The sequence below is a fragment of the Centrocercus urophasianus genome, unplaced genomic scaffold (genome assembly GCF_019232065.1).
Source record: "Centrocercus urophasianus isolate 14NV4802_14NV808 unplaced genomic scaffold, USGS_Curo_1.0 seq_15, whole genome shotgun sequence".
Classification (NCBI taxonomy): domain Eukaryota; kingdom Metazoa; phylum Chordata; class Aves; order Galliformes; family Phasianidae; genus Centrocercus; species Centrocercus urophasianus.
In genome coordinates this window covers 28,517,082-28,540,359 of record NW_024884697.1, presented here as the reverse complement: position 1 = coordinate 28,540,359, position 23,278 = coordinate 28,517,082, and the positions used below count along the sequence as shown (strand labels likewise).

General features: G+C 37.6%; 1 protein-coding gene across 2 annotated transcripts in view; it reads right to left on the bottom strand.

Moving 5' to 3' along the window:
- The window catches only part of TMEM117 (transmembrane protein 117), a 192,833-nt gene that overhangs the window by 35,477 nt on the left and 134,078 nt on the right, over positions 1–23,278 (bottom strand). For both annotated transcript variants that reach the window (XM_042816395.1, XM_042816396.1), the window contains exon 5: positions 7,201–7,360. In XM_042816395.1, the coding sequence (XP_042672329.1) occupies positions 7,201–7,360 (160 nt within the window). The remainder of the gene's footprint in view (positions 1–7,200; positions 7,361–23,278) is intronic.

Below are 23,278 nucleotides of genomic sequence, written 5' to 3'. Positions count from 1 at the left end.
CATCTGACAGCCCCCCAAAAATGTAACTCTCAGTGAAATAAAGCAAAGCAATTTTGGACCAAGAAATTCAATGCAGATATAAATGCAAGAGTAGTAGTTGTGGATTCAAGAAATTTCATGCAGATTCAAGAAAAGCAATACTTCTAGGACAGGCAATATCTTATGTTTGAACCAGCAGGAAGAATCATAGAATCACCAACATTGGAAAAGACCTCAAAGATCATCCACTCAAATCATCTACGTATCATCAATATTTCCCACTAAACCATATCCCTCAGTATGATTTCTAAACATTTCTTGAACATCTCCAGGAACAGTGACTCCACCACCTCCCTGGGCAGACCATTCCAGTGCCTGACCACTGTTTCTGAGAAGAATTTTTTAATAATATCCAACCTGAATCTCCCTTGGCACAACTTGAGCTCATTCCTTCTTATCCTATCACTGTTATTTGGGAGAAGAGCCCAACCCCCACACCACTATAACCTCCCTTCAGATATTGGTAGAGAGGGATAATGTCTCCCCTGAGCCTCCTCTTCTCCAGACTGAACAATCCCAGTTTCCTCAGTCGCTCCTCATAAGGCCTGCGCTCCAGAAATGCCATGATGTCAACAATGCCATGAGAAATGTCTCTGCAGAACAGTGTTTAGGACTGTACTTGAGTCTGTCACTTTAGTTTGTGTTAAATAAAGCTGTAGATCAAAAATTGTTCTTGTCTGGTCCTTCTAATTCACTTTTATTTCAAGTGCTATTTTTAAATATTTTACATTGGTGCTGATAAGGAACATTTCCATGATCCACAGAAGGATGAAGATATAGAAAGGGCATAAGAGAAGAAAAAGGTCTCCATAAGAGACTTGCAGGAAGAAAAATCTATGACGATCTATAGAAAGGCTGCCTTTACAGTGTCTTAGTCTCAGCTGGGATTGTTTTCTTTGGAGTGCATGGTATGATGCTATGTTTTGGTTCTAGCAGAAAAACAATATTGATAACACATTGATGTTTATAGATTCAGCTAAGCAGAGCCAAGACCATTCTGTAGGGTGAGAAGGGCCCAAGGAGCTGGGAGGGAACAGAACCAGGGCAGCTGACTTAAACTGGCCAAAGGGATATTCCATACTCTACGACATAAAAAGGAAGGAGTTTTGAAGAGGGTGTGAGTTCCTCTAGCTCTCTCCTGCTACTCAGGGGGCTAGCAGGGCATCACTCGGGGTGGTGAGCAATTCCTTGTGCATCACTTGTTATATACATATATATAAAAATACATACATTTGTCATAATTGTTATCCTTTTTCTCTATCTTAGTAAATAGTTTTATCTCAACCCACGAGCTCTACTTCGGTGGTTTTTTTTTCTCTCAATTCTCTTCCCCATCTCACTGGGAAGAGGGGGAGTGAGAAAATGACTGTGTGGTGCTCAGCCACCAGCTGGGTTAAGCTGGTTACCTCACTTGAACTTGTCTCCTTTTCTTCCAGAGACCCTGCAGTTGATGAGAGGTAGAGTACTGTACACCCCTTCTTTCACCATTGGGCTCTGCAGCAAACACATAATTCAACACAATGACTGATCAAAATACTTACTCGTTTTTCTATGCTGCTTGACAGATGTGTCTAAAATTGGCTACTGACAAGCAAAATGAAACACTCCACATAATATCAGGAAAAAAAAAAAATGTTTCAGGTATATGGCTACAGGCACCTCACTGTGAAATAAAGCCATATGGCAACAACTAGGGATGCCAGTAAGAGGAGTGGATCTGCTGTCATTTTTATCAAAGGTGAATTTCCATCTACCCTGGCTCCACAGAAACACCTGTCACTGGTCACCTGCCCTTCTGTCTGAATTCCCATCTTGAAAGGGCAAGCAGTAAATGAAGATAAAACATAATGACCCCCCGCATGCAGAAGGTCTGAGTGTCAGAGATGACGTGCATGTTGTTTGGCAACTTCACCAACACAGATGTTTCTTATGGGTTTTGTTTTTTATTTTATTACTGTGTTTGCAAATGCTGCAAAACCTAGCACAGGTTTGAAGGAATGTGCCCTGACATTCAAATATTCGTTTCAGAAAAGCTCACCCTGGATGGGAGGCTTTTAGAAGGACAGTTGCAGAAACCAGCTATGATCAAACAACATGTAAATTGAGAAAGGAGCACATCGAAGCCAGGCTGGCAAAAGGCTTAATCTTTTTGAGCTCTTCATTCAGAATTTGGTTCCTTCCTCAGGAAGAAACTATTGGTTGGTAGTTCTTGCTGCTGCTTGTTAGGAAACAAGGAAATGTTTACACCAAACCTACAGTTGGAAGGATCTACTCTGACAGAATAACAAATTATTTTGTGCTTTCTCTATGAACACAAAATCATATATCGCTTGGTTGCTTTGAAGGAAAGCTACTATACCTGTGTATTCTGCATAAGTAATCAGTACTCTCCTCTTACTTGCATTGACTAAATTAATGCTATCAAATTTCATAGTGTAAAGCTGAAAGTCATAGACAAAGTAGGTTTGCAAAGTTAAATAGACTTTCTAAGAAAATAAAAACTCTCCAAAAGCCAAGTTTTTACCCATTTTGTGTGGATAAGCCTGTGTTTTTACTTCAAGAATATTTTAGCTTCTTGAATGCACTTGATGCTATTGATGGTGGTTTTTAATGGACTCACATTGCAGTTAACACTGCAAACAAAACAGCTTGTCTGTTAGTGTAAAACCAGGATAACACAGAATAAATGAAACTGTCCCTGCTTTATTTATCTTTTAAAAAGAGCAGTTTCTGTTCCCTTTTGCTGTCAAAGTTTCAGTTAAACAATGACATATATAAATCATAATGCATGTCACAAAGTAGCTAAATTAGATGTATTTTAGGGAAATGCAAAGAACTAGAAGAAAAAAACACAGGAGAGCCTGAGGACAGGTTTTCCTCAATCTGTTAACCTTCCAATTCTCTTATTAATACTCCTCCAAAGACAGAAGATCAGATGTTCTGCAGAAGAAAATAAAGTGACTGGATTCCGACAAAAATGTGGGTTTTCAACTGTAGTAGCAAGAGTGATCTACAGTTATATGATACAGTAATTAAAAGACACAAGTTTTACGAAAAATGCATTTGGAAATTGGTTTTTATCTTTTCCATGTGCTGATACTGTAGCACTTATGTAAGGGGAGATGCGGCACTACTAATAAAAAAAAAATGTGGTTAATTATCTAACTCTCTTTGACTTCAATTTCTTTCAGGTTATCCAGATGGAAAAATTCTCCCTGTTTACAACCATATTCCCATCTGGAATTAATGGGATTATTTAGCTATTTAGGTTTTGGATCCATCAGAGATTTCTCAAAGAATCTTAGCCACAAGCAATGCCTGGCTTATTCTCAGCTAGAGTTTAGACCACTCTGACTTTGTATTGGATTGTACTGTCAGATAAAAAGTTGCAGTGAATCATAAGAACATCAAGCATTAATACCACAGGATTTGCAAAGTGCTCAGCAAGGTAGCTATTGCCATGGTGTGTAACTCCACAGAGATGCTGAAAAGCTCCACAGTCTTCCAGAAGTCTGGAAAAACCTGCTCATGGAAGACATGAAAGGGCTGAAACAATCCATCAGCCCCAGACACGAGACTTAATAATCCAGGCATTATAGTCCCCTACCCATTGGCAAACTCACTGGGAACATCATTAGAAAAATAACACAGAATAGTACATATCATGATCTGCTGTCTGCTTGCTCTGATATGGAATGTGGGATTACAGACACATTTTTCATACTTACTCATTCAGTTAACAGCTTTTCCATTGCATATGGGTGTAAAAATGTAATTTATTTCCTTAAAATAGTAGAAGTTCTAGTACATGATAATAGCATTATTACACATCCAGCTTTATTACGCATGGTCTTGCACCCAGTCTGAAACTAAGACTAAAAACAGAATGACGCCCATGTAGAGCAGGGAATGCTATAGGTGCCAGGAACACACATATGTCAGTGTCTCAGCATCTCAATGATCAGGGCAGGCACAATTAAACACGCTGTGAACATGACTAACTTCATCACTTTTTATATAGAGGGAGAAAAATAGAAAGCTCATAAAGCTGTTTCTCACTAGAAGCAAACATATCCCTTAAAATTAATTGATGCTCACCTGCATTGGACTGAATTTGATCTGTTGTTTCTCTGTGGGAAAACCTGCAATCTATTTTTAAAAATCAGTCTTATTATCTACATTGGATAAAATGTCCTAGTAAGCAGGATTAGAATAAAGGCCTCTCCAACTTCCTGGAATGTCAGTTACCTCTGATACGCTGCTTATACACAGACTCTTTTCCACACTGCAGTCTGGAAGCAGTGAGAGAATCAGAGATCTTCCTACCAGCGGGAGTCAGATGTGGCCTCAGCTTCCCCTTGATAAAACATGAGTAGAGTGACAATAGCTGAGAAGGACCTTTTGGATCTTCAGTTCTGGACTGATGCTATACCACAGCCTCTCCCCTGCACACGGCTGAAGGGATGGCTTCTCTGAGCTACACACTGCATCTGTTTATCCTCAGAAGAGGGAAACATGCACTGGTAGGGCATGTAATGTCTCAGTCTACTGTGTATGTTTAAAAGCACTTCAGCTGTACTTCAACCTCTCCACAGACTACAAGGACAACCTGATTAAAATGAGGTGGAGATGTACAAACAGATATCTGAAACAGGTAGGTGAGTTTTTTTTATCCCCTCCCTGAAATGATGTGTCAGTGGGTACAGTATGACTGAGCCACCTAGTCATGCTGAAGTCCTGCAGCCTCCCTCATGATTCATCTTCTCCAGTTGACTTAAGTATTTTTACTGTCATAACTTTCACATTTTTACTGTCATAACTTTCACATTCACATTTCAGTCACAAGTCTTCCTTCTTCTCCAAGCTCATCTGTGCTTGCCTCCTGACTTGTCCCCTGAACATCCCATTTATCACTTGGACTGAAGGAGCCTTTACACATTAAAAGGACAGTGAGGCTGGAAGGTGGCCAGAGCTTGTTGCAGGATGGAAAACAAAGGTAAAAAGTGCACCTACCCTTAAGCATCGCTCATGCATAACTGTCCATATAAGTTTAGCTGTTCGTGTTTTCCTCTTCACACGTCTGTCTGACTTATGTCTAATTGAAAAGAGTTAGATCTTCAGGGCAGAGACAATTCTTTTTTTCATGCTGTATACATGGGTCTTAGATAAACTTGAAATTCTTATAATACTAAGCAAGCAAAGTTGTCCTCCACAGTTGTGTGATTATTTTTCGCAACATTGAGAACAGGTTTCCATTTTTCTCTTGTTGCTAAAAGCAGTTACACTTGCAGCATTAATGCTGCTGTTCAAATGGACAGAAGATGTTTGCACTCAGTAAATTAAATGAGCCCTCATTTGTGTTCTTATTTAACATCAGCCTCAAACAGAAATAATGCCAAAAATCTTTTTGGAGCTAATTTTATCAGTTTGCTGTTAAAGGCTGCTAAATCTGAAAAAAATAAAATATCTGGAAACGAACAACACTATGAAAAAGAATTTCTGGAAATGTTTAATTCTACAGCACACTTCAGTCAAATAATCACAATCCTGATCATTTTTACTTGTGATTTAATGCTTTGCTGTCTAAATCTGATTTTATTGTATAGAATGGCAATGATGCCAGAACTACACTATAAATAAAACATGCCAAACTGAGTTCACATGCCAAATAAATAACTTTAAATAAATAAATAACTCAATCACACTATCATCAGTCAAAAATGCAATTAAGAGAAGACTCTCACTTTGTTGTTGCAAAAACATGAAATAGTACTTAGGACAGGCTGTTTCAAATAAAATTCCCTGAATTGAACAACTCCAAGGTTGAGGTACTGGAGCTCCATTTTTCAAAGTCAAAAGGATGACAATAATTATTTGATATCAAGACAGGTCTGTTTCTCTACCTGGCAAACAATATCAAATTCAGTGCAGCTTGACATGTCATGTATTTTCATTCACGTTTTCATTATAGCCCTATGAAGTACAATCATTTATTTTACATTCTCTTGAATCTTTTTGAAAGAGTAAACAAAATAAAACGTGAAATGAAGAAAACACCAGAAAGCTAGAAATTGAAATAGAATTCCATTTCCCATTCTTCTTGTCCTAACTGTGAACAACAGTGAACACTGAACAGTGGTGGACATTGGAAAATAAAACTGAACTATTCAACATTATGCAGCCTTGGTACAACAGTGATAAATTCTGAGTGCCAGTGCAGTGTCACCTCCATGATAATTACACAAGTAATAGATATCTCATTAAAGAGAGCTAACGGTGTCAAAAATGGTCTTTTCTGGCAGAGTCAGTTAATAATATTGGAGAGAAAGGACCCCTCAGTTCTCGGATTCTTTGCTAAGGTTCAGTTTTACAGCCTAACATGTCTAGAACTAACAGCAAAAGCCATTCAGGCTTTGACATTCCTTTTCCTTGCCTCAGCCCAAATGACCCTGTTCTTCACAGGGCACTGAGTGAGTTTCTCACAGAAGACTCAAACTACCGAAAAATCAAAGGGTAGTGCATTGCATCACACGAAGAAAGTTTTTTGGCTACACACTTGTGACCCAGACACCTTTTTTAACAGCTAGATTCAAAGGAGCAGACATCGGGCAGACTACAGGGAATTATCTCCCTTGCTACCCTCACTATCAGAAGGCATATGAGTACCTGCCATCAAAGAACATACATAAATGTTCATATCAAAGTGGAAAGTAGAATCTTAATAACAAATATTAATTTTCATCTATTAAAATGCCACTATAATGTACTATACTGAGTATTGTAAAAGTTTGAAATACAGAACTAATTCTTTATCTGGATTTCTCCTTCCTTTGAATTTAAGCTATGAATTTATACAACTAGCTTCTCTTTCTTTTTCTGATGTCTTTTTTTTTTTTTTTTTTTTTTTTTTTTTTCATTAAACATTCTAATTTGGAAAGTTCCTTCTCGGTAGTCTAAGAAAAGATATCACCAATGTTGTCACCATGAAAGGGTTTTTGCAAAGTCACTGAGAATGATGTTACACAATGCCTCCACTAATAGTGACTGCAAACTAAATATTTACTTATCTTTACATAGTCTTGGCAAAACACCTTGTGCTCTAGTGGAAACAGAGTGAGCGGGCAGCCTTGGCAGTTGGAATGGAACGTTAGGAAAACGTACCTGCATGACAATAAGAAGGTCAAACACTAAGATAAAAGAAGCCAAGAATGCTCTTGAGACCTCATCACTTGGCAGAAATCCACGATTCAACTTGTCCCAGCTGATCCAGTCGGTAGTGATGACAAGCACAACTACGGAGGTCAGGGTAAACAGAACCGTCCTGCAGGGAAAAAAAGTAGTTCAGAGAGAATATGATTGTAATGAAGATACAGCATTCTATTTTATCTACTTCTAGTGGTCAACCATTGCTTTATTAGTATATTTCCACTGATGAAAAGACACTGAAGAAATCTAAGTGTCCAAACAAATCATGTAATTCAAAATAGGGAAGCTGTCAGCTCTTCCCTCAATAAAAAGAAAGCTATTAACTAGTACAAAGCATGCTGCAAAGTTAGGCTGGCATATATCACTCTTGTTCTTCATTCCGTATTTTTTATTTGAGATGTTAATCAATTAAGTAAAATAATATAGAACTATTAAAATACACCAAAGACTATAATCTTCACCAAATACAAATAAATGATTTGAGAGAATATTTTGTAAGGCTCCAAGGACATTAGAATCTTTGAAAAATCTTTTCTCAGTTGCAGGAACCACAGGACATTAATTGTGAAGGCTGAATTTTATATAAAACATCCATCTGTATGAAAGAAATTTTCATTGCATTAAATTAATCTTTAGCATTTTCTGTGGGTTGTAGAGAAAGATGCCACTCTGTATCTCCTAAGATGTCATTTGCACAATTTTTTTTACACAGTATTTCTGAGAAGTCAATGAAGAGTGAATTAAAAACAGCAACAATGCCTGCATATGAATGATGTGAGAATTCCTGAAGACACATCTGTGTACTTCACGCAACTCTGTGGTATGCTACTGAAATAATTTTTTTTCTAATACATCCCTACAAAATAGTTCCGCACCACTTCCAGCAGCAATTTGGTGCTATCTTTCAGAGAACGACAGAATCCTTGAATGGCTTGGGTTGGAGGGGACATTAAAGACCATCCAGGGCCACTCTGCATGGGCAGGACTACCACTCATCAGATAAGGCTGCCTGGGGCCCCATCCAACCTGGCTCTGAATGCTCCCAGAGATGAGGCACCCACAGCTTCCCTGGGCAGCTGTGCCAGTGCCTCACCACCTTTCAGATGGCAGTAATAACTGATTTAATTCCTGGTTCAATGAAAGCAGGAAAATATGCCAGTAAACTGATGATGAACAAGGCTTTTCCCATTAGCCAGAGCTGCCAGAAAATCCGTGCTGTAATAGAGGCATACCAACATCTGAATGTATACATAGAACTAAATTATTGTGGCAGTGTGGAGTTTGTTCTAGAGCAATGAAGTCTAATTTCCTTCAGCTACTGAGGACTGTAAAAACTGTGAAGAATACTTCCTATGGCACTTCTAATCAGAGCAAGTACTCAGCAGAGTAAAAGAAAAGTCTGTACAGCAGTAGTCACAGACTGCCAGTCTACAGACATTCATTTTTATACATCAGTCTTTGCTGTGTCTTTATGGCACAAATAAGCACATAAGCAGTTGTGTACACATCTGTACTCATGAGCAATTCTTCTGTAGCACGATGGGCCATCTCTTCCACAGTATAATGAGACACAAAAGGACTTACTGCTGCTACCTTTATGTTTGCACATTTATTTTCATTCTTAATAAATAAATTCAGTCATATTCAACACTGTAGTTGGCATTATAACAGTATCCCCTGATCACATTACCAGCACCTGGGCCAGAAAAAAAAGAATGAGGTGTATTATACTTAATTAGACCTCAACAACAGTCAAGCCTGCTTATTTCCAAAACATCTGCCGTGCTGCTGTCTCACCTGTGAGTACTGAAGCTGACAGTCTCCTACAGGTTCTACTTTGGCACATGTGGTGGTAAATGTTCTCACTTGAGATGAGAAGGAACCTCTCCAGAAAAAGCACAGACCTCAGCACTTCTCCACTGCCAGGTGGAGGCTGCTCTGGCTGCTGGGTGCAATGACTTTCCTTATCCTCATTTTGCAGAACTCATGTCTCCTAGTGCTTTAGTAGTTTAGAAGTTTAGTTGAAGGCTGCACAGTTTGCTATGGGAACTATGTACCCAGAAGTTATGCTCAACGCTATTCTGCTTCAGACCCCTTAAATTATGCATTTGCATTTTGGAGCCAGAGTTCAAAGCATATAAGGTCAGAATTTGGCTTGTATGCAAGCAAAGGAAGACATTTTTATGCATGCTCCATCAGCATGCATGCAAAGACCAGTGTGTGTGCTCAAGCCCTGATTTCCTTGAGGAAATGCATATACACTTAAAAAACCACTTCTTTACTCATTCTGAAATGTCAACCAGGGAGGGAAGGGAGCAGAAAATTTGGCTGCTAATAGAATAAGAAAATGTGAGACTGATAAAAATGGTTAGAAAGATACATTTGAAATGGTTGCATTAACACTCAGTTGTACTTTTGACCTATGATACTAGAACAGCAAAATACTCATTTTGGGAGCTATTATAAATTGAATTTGTCTGGGTTAGAGTTCACTCCATTTCTTGAGAAAGTACAGCACAGCCCTAGTGTTGTGGGGACTAAGAGAAGCTGAGGATTTAGCTTAACCTGACTTGGATCAGATGACACAGATGTGAGCTACTCCACAGTAGGCCAGTGAAGTTTGTCCTTTACTTTGCAACACACACTACTAAGAAAGAGCTGTGTCATCACATTCACAGCACTGCTGGGAGGAACCCTCCATCTTCTGCTTATAGAAGGACTATGAAGAGAACGGCAAGAGTGGGATGACTCTTCTCTCTACTGGCATTAGGAAGTACAGCTTCTTCCTCCTTGTCACAGACGAAATGCCCTTTCATATTCCACTTCTAAGTCTGGTTTGCTGGATTGAACAACTGTGTGCCCTGGTCACCTAATCAGATATGGTAACACAGATTTTACAGCAAAGCCCTTACTCTCCAAGATACAAGGGTGCTCTGAAGAATAAAAATAAACAGTTCCTGAAACAACAACAAAACAAAACAACCACTGTCCTAGTCAACTACATACTGAGAAGTAAAATTTATTAGGGAGATCCAGAAAAGTCAGAACTATGATTATCACTGTTAGTAACAATCTCCAGTTCTACACTGAACTGAGGGAAAGGTTGAAGACAGGAACTTATCATTGCCAGGCACCTCTTAATAGCAGGGATTTTTTAAAATTTGTATCTCCACAATTTTTGGTAGCTAAGACAGAGATTTGTCTTGAATTTGTCAAATCAAATCACACATCAAACTAAATCCATACAGCTGGCCCTCATTTGCCAAGTCTTTGCAAGGGTCAAATCTGTACTGTAAGCAGTCATGCATATTCTATTCTGGCTCTTGAAAATATCAGACCATATATTTTTTTCTGCCCTGTCCGTAAGTTTCACAGTGTGCTCACAGAGCATGCACTGGGCTTCTTTGTTATGAGGTGATAGACCTAGAGACAAACTTCATAAACCTGTGTACATTAGGCAGGCATGCAATGCACTTCACAGCTTATGTATAGGAAAGAACTCTGCTAACAGGACATCACTGGAAGCAGTGTGCTTTGTTTCACTTTGTGCATCCATCCATACCTACACTGTCCAAAATGAATGTTATCCACCTGTTTTAGCCTCTAGGCTGAAAATACTGAACCTTTCTCTTAAACAACTCCTGCTTTTTCAAAAATCACATATAAAATTCTTCTCAGGATATCAGAAGTCAGAAAAACACATGAAATAAACCAGAAAAACTTGTAAAGTGTAATGGAAAAAATAACCTGGACACAAACTTCAATGATGCAAAGCCACTGCACTCGTTCTATCACAGAGAGAAAAAGTAATACGAGAAATATAGGGCCAGTTGAGGCCAATATGCTTTCCCTGAAAAAAATAAAAATAAAAATCAGAGTAGCGTCTGTAGGTGAGCAGTGATGTGCAGACAATGATCTGAAATTAAAACACCAGGGCTACCTCCATCCACTCTCCAAAATACTGACGATAGGAAAGATTTCCTAAATATCTCTTCTAGGAGGATAAATCCAAAATGTTCAATCAAAGAAAGAAAAACACTCAAAATTTAATGTGGTGAGTAATCCAATCCACAGCACTGTAAGAATCTAAATTTTTTTGTCAAGATCCATTGCCAGTATCCATTCTCCAGTAGATGTTTCCATTCCTACTCTCTGGTCTACTTCACAAATGGTATCATCAAATAGTGGCAAAACTACTGTTCCCGTTTTCTTTTGGCAGGCCTGGCTTATTTCCCCTTCTGAATAGGAGGGACAACATGTGATACTCAGCTTTATAGGATATCAGGAGCAAGAGCTGTCATATTGCCTCCTGGATATAATTATATCATCAAGTTACCTTCTAAAGGAGCTTTGCTCTGCAAGACTAGTCCATAACTCTTCTCCATTTATTCTGCACCTATTCCATAGTAAGCATATGAAATGTGAGCCCAGACCTAGTTGTGCAGAAAACAATGAGCCTTTTTATTCCCGGGATCTGCAATGGAGTCATTCAGTCTAAATGCATAACTGCATTCACATACATCAAAAATTATCTAGATCCATAACTAGCAAGAAATAAAGACCTTCTGCCATACGAATCTAGCACTTTGGGAACTCCTCTTCAAAGAGCGTGCCTGGGAACATCACAGCTTAGACTGTGCAGTTCAGAACGCCAGTTGCCTGTCATCTTGGCAACTGCAGTCTGGCATCTGAAATGCCACTCATCCATCCCATGCCTTAGCAGTTCTTGAAAGAGCACCATGTGCCAGAGCAGCAGATGGACTCCAAAACGCTAAAGTATGTTCTGGAGGAAGAGCTCCAAAAGGGACACAAAGTCACAAAGGGAGAGGCGGAGAATACACCTGCTTTGCAACCTACTGCAACCAATATCCAGTGTTAATGCAAACCTAAGAAATTCTGGCTTTTTCTCAGGAGTAGAGGAGGCACATCATTTATTTTTGTTCGAATTCTAAAGTAACAGCACTGCCACCAACCTTACTGGCAAAAGAGTTTCCCAACAATATCTGTGAACAGTCCGTGCCAAGTGCATGTTTTCACTCAGTAACGTTAAGGGCCATGACAAAGGCAGTTCAAACTGGAAAGCTGGCTTGCCTGTTACTCCATTAGATCAGTGCAAAGCATGAAGTTACTGATGTTCTCAAGTCTTGCCTGAGAGAAGACACAATGTGCTGTGGTCATCTTAGGTCCTGACTGCCTGAAGACACCCTCAAAATCCATGCCAGGAATTCACTCTCCACAGCACATTCTCTCCAGAGCTATACCAGAAGCACCTCTGACTGTATCCAGCCACATCTTGAGGGAACGCAACAAGCTTCCTGTCTGTGTTAGTTGTATTAAGTTGAACACTGAACAAAACAGAATTTGCATATAGGAATATGAAGACAAGCTAAGAAATATATTTATGTGTATTTATACATATATGTAAGCTCACAGAAAACTTCAATGTTGGGAACAAGAACTGCTTCCAATCTGAACCTTCTATTCCTCATGTCAAAATCAACAGGACAAAGTGTACTACTAAAACAAGTTCTGGCCCATGACGGAACCTCATTTCTCAAACTGTCACACAGTGAAAGTAAAGCTTTTCACTGCTCAAATATCAAATACAGTTCTTTGCCCAAACATACACAAAGGGAAGATAATACTATCTTCAATTTACTAGCAACTTTGAGCTGCTCTTTGTTGGAGATACTTAGAATTTTTTTCTGTCTCGCATGACCCTCTGCCGAATCTTTTATGAAGCTGTAGCTTTGATGATCAGATAGCAAGAATTCTGCTAAGATCAACTGAAGAGATGAAAGGCAAACTTTTGACTATTTTCCTCTTCTTCATTTTGTCTTTTCCAAGAGGCAAAAAGCAATTTCTTGCCCTTTGACCATACCTTCTCCAGAAAAAAAACCTACCTGTGTTGAGTCAAAAGTAGCTCTTAGATTTATATGACATTGTATTGTGAGAACTTTTCATTGCACTTTGACCCATAATTTCCACTAAGCTGGGTTATTTAGAAATTGCTAAACATAGCTAGGAGGAATTCTAGATATTGCTTAGTACCACATACATTTGAGACATTACTGACAAAATTAAATCTTAAATTCTGTATTTCTGTTATTGCTCATTAAAGAAATGAGTGTATATAATCAATACAATATATAATAACATACATGGGCTTACTAAATAAAGAAACGAACAGGCATATATTCTGAGTATATTTAAACACTAAATAGAACCACCAAGCAGTTAGCCAATATTTGTCAAAACTTCCAGCTTCAGATGGAGTGTAGGAAACAGAAAAGCAATTCTAATCAATATTTAATAAATTGTTATTTATGTTTTCAGTTGCGGTGGTTTATATCGTCAATTTTTCACAAATTTGACAAAATAGTTAAAAGCACCCTGTGAAAATTGATACAGAAAAGGAGGAACTAATTTTATTGCTCTTGATATTTAAGAGTGTTTTCCAGTCCTCAGGAAAGCGAGATCATCCATCAAGTTAAATACTTCCCATAATTCTTAATCTGAGAGTCAGCACTGGCCAAACATACTGTCCCACAGTGTACAATAACGATAAAGAACAATGCTACTGCAGATGTTCATACGCAAATGCCAACACTTTTTATTTCACTCATTTTAATTAGGAAGGGTTCTGTTATTAAATCTGTCAAAAATAGCAACTCTAAACCCGTTTAAAATAAAATATTTCGTCTGCCTGTTGCTTGGTGTCAGCACCACTTCTGCAATTAAGCAATTGCAAGGGACAGATGCTGTGCTGGTGAAAGGCATCTAGGTTCCCTGGAGCGGCACAGATTTGTGACTCCAGCTGCTCCCTGCTCTCCTGCCCTGGGTGGGACAGATCTCTACCAGGAGAGAGAGCAGTGGGTTGGGAGCTCTGCTTGCACCCACCAGCAACTATTGCAGTGCAGCAGCGTGGTGCACTGCCATGAAGGGAAACGGTGCTGAGAGACAGACAACGTGCATGTGTCTCGTGGACTGAACTGAGTGCACCTCCATCCAATCTGCAACCCACTAGGTGAGATTCCAGAGGGATACTCCCACTTCAGGGGACAAATGTGTGGAAGAGACATGGAATAATAACACCATCAGATTTCAGAGCTTCACATACCTCATGGCATGACGTACAGGCATAAGTAAGAGGAAAATAGTACATTGGCATCAAAAAGATCTATTTACCTAAAGTTAAATACCAGTTAGAAGAAAATTGTTTTTACTAAAAAACATTGAATTGCATTTTGTTTTTTTTTTAAAAAAAAATTCACAATGGAACATTTCTGACTTCTGTCCTTCAGCAGGGAGTAACGGATAAGTAACTCAGCATTTGCCAGTAACTGGGAGCTCTGAAATATCATTTCTGAAATTGCCAATTTCAGAAATATTTTCTATCTTGAATAGGGAATAGCAAAGGGAAGCCTATATTGGAACTGGCTCATAATTGCTTATTAATAGTACACAGTGTGCATTTTGAGAGCCTTGTATTCCTGCTAAAGTCTTCCAGTCTATGCTTGTTGTTCTGCCTGGTGAGCAGAAGAAACTGGACCACACAGAGAATAAAGAACTCTTTGTACAAGACACAATTGAAGCTTTTTATTCTGCATTTTAAATATTCATTATACTTAGAAAAATGAAAAACATCTTTATGAATATAAGAAGTGCTAGCTCATTTTCCAATCATATCCATTTGGCAAAGAAAAGCTATTCCTCTCCAGCAAAGCTTCCTTTGCTTCTATGCATAGACTGTGACAGTTGTGAATTTATTACAGTGTACAAGTATGATTCCAGATCTACTTGGGATTTTTGTACAAAGATTTGTATAAAGTCTTATAAAGTCTGAAATTACATTTATGTTAATGTACAGAGAAAGCACTTTGCTGTGTTTCATGTAATAAAGTGAATAAGATTAGGAAATGTAATCACATGGCGAAATATTAGAATTCTAGAGAGTATCATTTTTTATTATAGGTAGAAGCATCTTTGAGTTTCCTTTTGCCACATCATTAATTTACTAAAATGAAAGTGTTATCTATTTCAAACACCAGCTCATTTAAATTAAATTAATCAGCTATAAGCTTTAAGTCTCAAATGACATTTCCTATCTGTGACAAAGAAAAGGAAAAACAGTTTATGGAGGCTCATGGTCTTGCTTGTAAAAAATATTTTCAATCAATACCTACCATACACAAGCTAGTATAGGATTCACATGAGTTGTATCTATGGCACTCCAGTTCACACTCAGCTTCCAAAGTTAGAAGTTAATTGCTTAATTCCAGAAGAATGCATGTTGGGGAAAAAAAAACAAAAAACAACCCATAGAATTCTATATAAGGAGAAGGGTTCTTCTGGTTTACTTTTGGATGGATACATCACTTACTCTGTCAACAGGATGGGGTTGGAAGACAGCTCAAGAAACAACAGAAACAAATTTCAAAATCGTTCTCAGAGCAGTGACTTAGGATAAATCTGCCTTGCATTTTTCAGTGAAAATGGTTTGTAAGCAGGCGAGTGCAGATCATCAATACAGGAAATCTGACTTCAGCATTGAGAGGAATGCTGTCAGAACTGGGCACAATTCCTGCATCTCATTGCACTCAGGGAACCAGGAGCTAGGGCACTGTATCAGCTGCATGAGGTGGGGAAAATAGGCCAGGGGCAAATACTTGTTCTGTGTGATTCAGAGCAGGCATTTGACCAGTTGAATACCATGATAACTAAGCTTTTGGATGCTACATAACAATATTTATTCAATCTCTCCAGTTGAAGTTTGTCTACTCTGTGTAAGCAAGTAAATAACACAATTGTCTGATTTTTTCCCTACTCAGTACTGAACTCTGCTACATTTCAGCTTTATGTATAAACAATTGTTCTCTTTTTTTTTAAGGGACATAACTTCTACATATGGTTTAATTCAGTACAAATAGAACATTCTATAAGCAATTCAGATTCAGTCAGAAATTTACCTGTGAGCTAACATCTAATCTGTCATTACAGCCAACAGAGATCTGGTGTGACATTCAGTTGCCTAAGTACACATGTCTAGAGTGATACGGAGCACTTGCTTGACCTTGTGGTAAAAGTCCTGCACCCACCTGCCAGCTCTGTGTATCTCTTTATAAAGCATTTCAAATTGTACTTGGTGACTGTTTACATAGCTGAATCCCTTCTTTGTTCTGTGGAGCCTAGAAAACTATTCATGAGATTGAAAGTAAATTTCTGCTTGGGGCAACATGAATGTCCCTTGCCTGCACTGGTCAGAGCTTTGCTGGCTGCAGTAGGAGCTGGTATGTTGACAGCCATTATTAAGACATAAATACCGGGCACCTAAATCTCATAACTGATAACACATTGTATTTTTTTTCCCCCAAGAAAACAGGGAAAAGTTTGCTTGAAATGAAGAACAAGTACAATTTATTTAGGAATTGTCAAAACACATCTTCAAGGAAAAAGATTCTATTTAGAAACTGTCAATTGAAAAATGTCAGTAAAAGGCAGTTTTGTAGGTTGCTTTTTTTTTTTTTTTTTTGGCTTTTAAAAAGCACATTTTAGAAAATTGAAATGCATAGCATCCTTATGTTTTAGTGTTAAAATTATCCCTGCAGGTTACTGAAAAAAAAATATCACAAAATTTCCTGCTGCCTTTGTGATTATAAGTTACAAAATATTAAGGATCTAAACAGTCAGATTTTTCTATACAGAGCTTAAAGAATACATTGCCTTTCTCTAGCTGTTTTGTCACTGCTCTTAAATAATTTTTTTTTATAAAAAAGAGCAGGTGGGAGAACTGTAAGGTACACATTCATATCCTCACCAATTTCCATACAATGTTAAAATCACACTCAAAATTAAAACAAAACAAAACAAAACAAAAACTAATAAAAAAAACTAGATAAAATCAAAATAAGCTAATCATAGTAGTTTAATAGCTCTCTATGTTCTGGATTAGATTAGTTGTATATTTTAACTATACAGTAGTTTGAGAGAGTAAGAAATTTCTCATTATTTTAGGTTTCATACGTTGTGATACCTATGAGATGTAACTTCACAAAATTAAAACTTGTACAAAACAGATCAAAATAAAATCCAACTGTTTAGAACCACTCTTTAATGTGTTGGGTTTTTTTCCCATTTTTAACAAATGCAGGCTCTTTCTAACAAGTTGATTACATTACTATTAAGTGTATTTCCAACACAATTCCAAGGTATACAAACAAGAAAAATAAAGCTTTTTGTTGTAATTTTGCATCTTGAGCAATGTATTTTCATGCAAAAAAAATTCTTTCAGAGAGCATCCTCATTCATACTTGTTAGGTGATCAGCAAGTATCAGTGTTTTGTAGACTTCCTCTTATTGACACACCTAAAAGAGTCTTTGCCGTTGTCTGATACTACACTGATCAGTGTCAACACAAGCTGATCTCTGCCTTTTCTTGTTTTCTCTTTACAAGTGTGACATGCTGCTTGGTTAAACTTTGTGTCAGGAAATGGCAATGTCCCCCTCACAAAGAAACTTGTCAGTATTTCAGACCACGCCATGTAAACTAGTCCTTCACTAATTTCAGTAACTTCTGAAGGAAACAGCAATATTTTGAGAAGCCAGCTCCAGTAAAACCAAACAAATGCTTCTTCACCCTTGCCATTAAAAAGTGCAGAGGCTCAGATGAACACTCGTCCTTGTGGATTACCACGCTATTGGCTATTCTGAAGAGAGTGGATCTTACCAGTTTTGATCAGAAATTCCCTTCCACAGATGAGAAACTTTTCTCAATGAAATTTTAATCAAAAGTGATGCATTACTGAATGTTTCAGTATTCTCAAAAAGTTTTGTTGCAGGATTCTCAAAGTGTAAGTAAAGGTCCCTCTCAAGTAATGTCCCCCTTTGCTTTTCAGTCTCTCATGCTCTGAATTTGCTAGATTCATCCCCTGTAATTGTAGTTAAAAATAACCAACAAGCAAATCTCCTACCGTTTACTTTTAGTTAACGTCCTGCATGAATTTCAATGCATTCTGTAATCCATAATATGTTCTCTCTGACCCTAGGATGTGATGATGTTTTGGTTACCTAGAATGTACACAAATGACTGTGTATACCTTAGCACAAACTTAGGCAGGGGCACAGTGCAATACCAGATGACACTGCAGAGTTCAGGCAGAGTGGATTACTGGCAAGTGGAAAAAGGCTTCAGTTTTTTTTTTTCTCTTAGAGTGGGACTTGTTGCTTCTCCCATGTTTTTCTGTTAGTGTTCGTCTCCATCAGGGTTACAATTAATACAGAAAGTATAAAAAAAAAGAATCCTACCTCTAACACTGGTCAAACAAGGCAGTTCTTTAACCGGAGCCAGGCTAGAATGGGGATGAAGTGAGGGGGAACAGCCCTTTCCCCATGCACAAGAAACAGGTGAGATTTTAGAAACATGACCACATACAGGTCATGTTAGGTATTTACCCAACTTCCAAAAACTCACATACTATATGAACTTCATTGACTTTTACTTTGCCTTCATGATCATGTTGAGCTCAAAACAGCACAGATAGCGCTGAAGAGACCTTCAGTTTAATAGATATTTTACCAATCTAAATTCTGCCAAATATATATTCTGTTTTAACAAAATATTCTGTCAAATACTTCACTCAAAGCTGATGAAATCCCCTCCAGTTTTACAGCTCTACAATCCTTTTCTTCCTACAAAACACTTCAATATACATTTGAAAAGCATAAAAGCCTACACCTCCCCATCACTTGCATGATTGCTATTTCCAGCAAGCATCTACAGGGAGCAACTCAAAGAGAACTTCTGGAAGGATTATATTTTAGAATGCACACTTTCCCTCAAAACACAGAACCTATATATTGTTGATAAGACTTGAAACAGATCAACATTTGGAAAGACATGGCTTCCTTGATCAACAACAACTGGAGAGACTAGGATGAATCAAACTTTTGGACAACTGCAGTGAAAATGCCTACATTCATTTCACAAAGGCTGTAAAACTAAGGACTAGATATAGTCTCTCAGAAAGCTTTCTTAAGCCTTTTTGATCATCTTTGTTAATCAAAACAAAGTTAACATTGATTATTTAGTCACAGTACAGACATTAAATTAATTTGGCCAATTCTTCACTCAGTTTTTTGGCATTATGTTCTTTCTTGGGAGCTTTAAAGATAGCTGCCATCTCTAGATAGGAGGCCTTGAAAGATGAATGTGTTTTATAGTCTGTCTTGATCCTTTCCAGCCATCACTTGCAATCTATCACAGAGTCTGCATACCATTGCTGTACATCACATCAAAACAAAACAAAACAAAACAAAAAAACAAAGGAAGAATACATCTGAGGCAGAGGCTACCTTTACAAGTGCTGGATTTAGGGAGGAATGGACTTTCCATTTAAAACCCTTCAAATATTATGAAATATTGTATGAGACCAGCTATTATTTATGTTTGTATAATGTCCACAAACTCTATAACAGATGACTGCTTTTATATGCAAATGCCACTTGACATTTAAAGGTTGCTTCCAAGATGGATTATACAGGAACAGGGTAACCAGTCATGCTATAAACCACATCACAACATGTTTGCAGGCAGCATCCCTCAAAACAAAATGCCCAAGGCTGCATTCAGCATGGAATCTTTTATAGCTCATAAGTTCGTGAGAAAATGCTGCATCACAGAACAAATCTTAACAATCCTTCCAATGATTAATGCTGTTTTCACTTTCGCTACCAATTAAAAGATAGTTTCCCTGGATTTGCATAAACCTAATTCTGAGACAAAACAAGTTTAATTCTGGAATTACATTAGCATCAAATTTGTTCAAAAGGCAGGATATGTGGCTCTGTAATGAATGAGCAAAGTTACTGATTTACTTGGCTGGGAAGAGCTGAGAATATAAAGTTTTTTTTTGTGACAATGCAGAATTCAAGGACAATATACAGATCACTTATTAACAACAACAAAAGAGCGTTTCATTATTCGCTAAGTCACGATGCTTCATACTATGTGGACAAATGTCCTCAACTCTCCTTTATAAAGATGATAAAAGAACAGACCATGGCTGTTGGCAGATTCACATGATCCACAGTGGATCAAACCATCAGTTTCACACAGAACAGCTCCACCTCAGGAGCTCTTCAAAATTGAAATGATTATGTACTGTTAAGATCTTCTTACTTCCATTATTGCACTTTATTACAGAGAAATAATTTAAGTCTGTGTTTTGTAATCCAAGATTGGTTAATGATTGTTTTAGTACATGCACTACTGCAAAAAAATAACAGGATGTAGCAAACTAAAATTCTCCTTTAATTGTTAGGTAATTTCACAGTAAAGTAACATTTGATGTCTAAACCAAGTCCTAATACTCAGAACTGAACACATTATTACATATGTGGCTGCTTAAGGGGAGAATAGATGTGGAGAATAACCTGCTATGACCTGTCCTTTTCTGGCTTCCTTCTTTCCTCTAACTGGAAAAACTGAAAAGAAGATAACTTGGGCACTATTGTTTTTCTTTGGTCATAGGGCTGTATATTCTTCTTTGATTCTGCCCATACTCTGGCTTACAGTGTTATTCACTGTGTCCATGTGAAAGAGCAACAGCAGAAAACAGGGCATGCTCTTTTCAAGCTGTGGCACATTCTTGGCACTGGTCTGCCTTGTGCCACCCCTGCACACTCTGCCTGTGCAAACTGCTGCACCGCTGGCATAACCAGCATTCTACGACAGGGGAAACAGGATGGACAGATCAAATAAGTGACAACATGGTACAGAGAATGACCTTATGAGGTGTTTTAATTGAAGTACCATTTGATCCTATATCTAAAGCAGGAGCCCAAATCTGTATGAGATAATTACATTTAAATGGCTTGATCTCACATAGTACCACATGCCAAACAAATACCACACAGATAAAAATCAAAGACATCTTAAATGCTTAAAATATTAATATATCATACAGTACAGCAAAAGAAGGTGATGACAGTGCCTTACAGTAGGATACAAACCCTACAAAGCAACAGCATGCTTTAGAAAAAAATTTAAAAATGGGTCCCCCCTTCCAATAACCCATGACAAAACATGAAGACTGCAATCTCTACCCAGAGAGATACTGCTCTCTCAGCTGCTAACCTTTAAATGTGGGTGAGGAAGGGTGGATCCAGACTCCATCCCCTCCAGTCACTCAGGTGCATTGCTTGCAGTCCCTGCTTTAGCCACACCTTCTCATCTGGTGCTGAACCATTGGTTCAGGCTGTGATCTGGCAATTCCAGTGCACATCGTACAACCAGATAGTGAAGGTATATATATGACCATTTTGGCTATTGCTCATTTTCCCAGAAGAGTAAAATGTTTTTCACACACATCCCTTTTGAGCACACATACCAGTATCCTTTTATTAACTTGATCTTGTTACCATGAAGCATAACAAATGTCATGCTGTCGTAGGAAACTTATTAAACGGTAGTTTAGAATGCCATGCTACCAAGAGTAATCATACAACTTCTTACACCAAGAAGGGCCAATTATTTGCCCATGTATTGTAAGAAATAACTCAATCAGGATTCTGACACAAACATCACAAAGGTATAAATTTTAGGAATTATTATTACTGAAAATCAGAAAATAAGGGGAAAAAAACAAAACAAAACAAAAAACAAACAGTGACCAACATTTTGGAAAGACATCTCTAGAATTAATTGGGAAAAAAAAAAAAGCTGTCAATATCCAAAAGAATATTACATTTCCATTGAAGACTACTGGGCTTTCATCAGTGATTTAAAAAAATATGAAGGTCTGATGTTTATTTCAATATGCTTATGGGGACATTTCTTCTCACTAGGAAAAGTCAACTGACTTGCTTGTTAAAGTATGTATCAAAAGACGTTGACCACAACTTCTCACAAGCACAGAGGTTTCCTTAATTTCGCATCACCAAGATCATTCATTCTGTGCCTGAAATGAAGACACTAAATTGATTCTGCTTCTCTAGGATGACTTGAGGACAGTCCCATTATATATCCCTGGCATTTCTAGTAATAGTGGTCATATTAGCACCTCATTTTTTGTGAGCTTTAGTGATATTAATATTAGCTGTTTTATAGATGCTATTAATGGACCTACATAAACAGATTCTTCAGACTAGAAGAAATTCTACTAGAAGCTTTGAGCTTTCACAATTCTGTTGCTTTTAATAAAATAACTACAGTGTAATTAGAAAGTAAGCTTTGTTTTAAAAACAGCCTTGAAACTAGCTAAAGAAACAAAACTACATTTCTGGCTTTAGTTCAGTGTTTAAATAAATACCTATCAGTAGTGTGTGTTCTCATTCTACTAATATCATTGCTTAAACAACATATTAAATGGTGTTGTTTTCATATGGAGACACAAATATACATTTTCCACAGGCAATTACGTTACCAGTAATCCTTTTAAGAGGCTGACTGCTCAGATGTTTTGCCAATAGCTCAAAGCTTAGTTATATGACAATCTCATTTATTCATACTTTATGAACTGATAACAAATGAACCAACCAATATGCTGGTGCTCTCTGATCAGTGACAAAATACAGAACTAAGAGTCATGAAAATAATCAGAATCTATTTACAAAGCCCCAAATACTTTAATTTTATTTATTAATGACAATAGCATTTGTTTCTTCATATGTTTTGCAAAGAACTGTAATTATCAGAAAATATTACCACTACCTTTTTAAAGAGCTCCAGTATTCACTGATTATACTGAAAAGCAGCCTCTAGCTATAGTACAAGCATCTCTTTCATGAAGAATAAAAGCAGTGATATGAAGACATGCAATATAGGCCATATAATGCAATACTCTAGTTTGAAGACCTAACAATGCCAGAGTGTTCAGACTGTGTAGTTTTGCTAAATACTCAAACACTGTCTGAATTAATTCTGAAGACCACTTCCCTTACCATGAATGGTAGAGGAATAAATATACTAATGAACAAAATCTATTAACCTGCATAATAACACTGCACATTTCTACTACAGCCTACTCATTGCTCT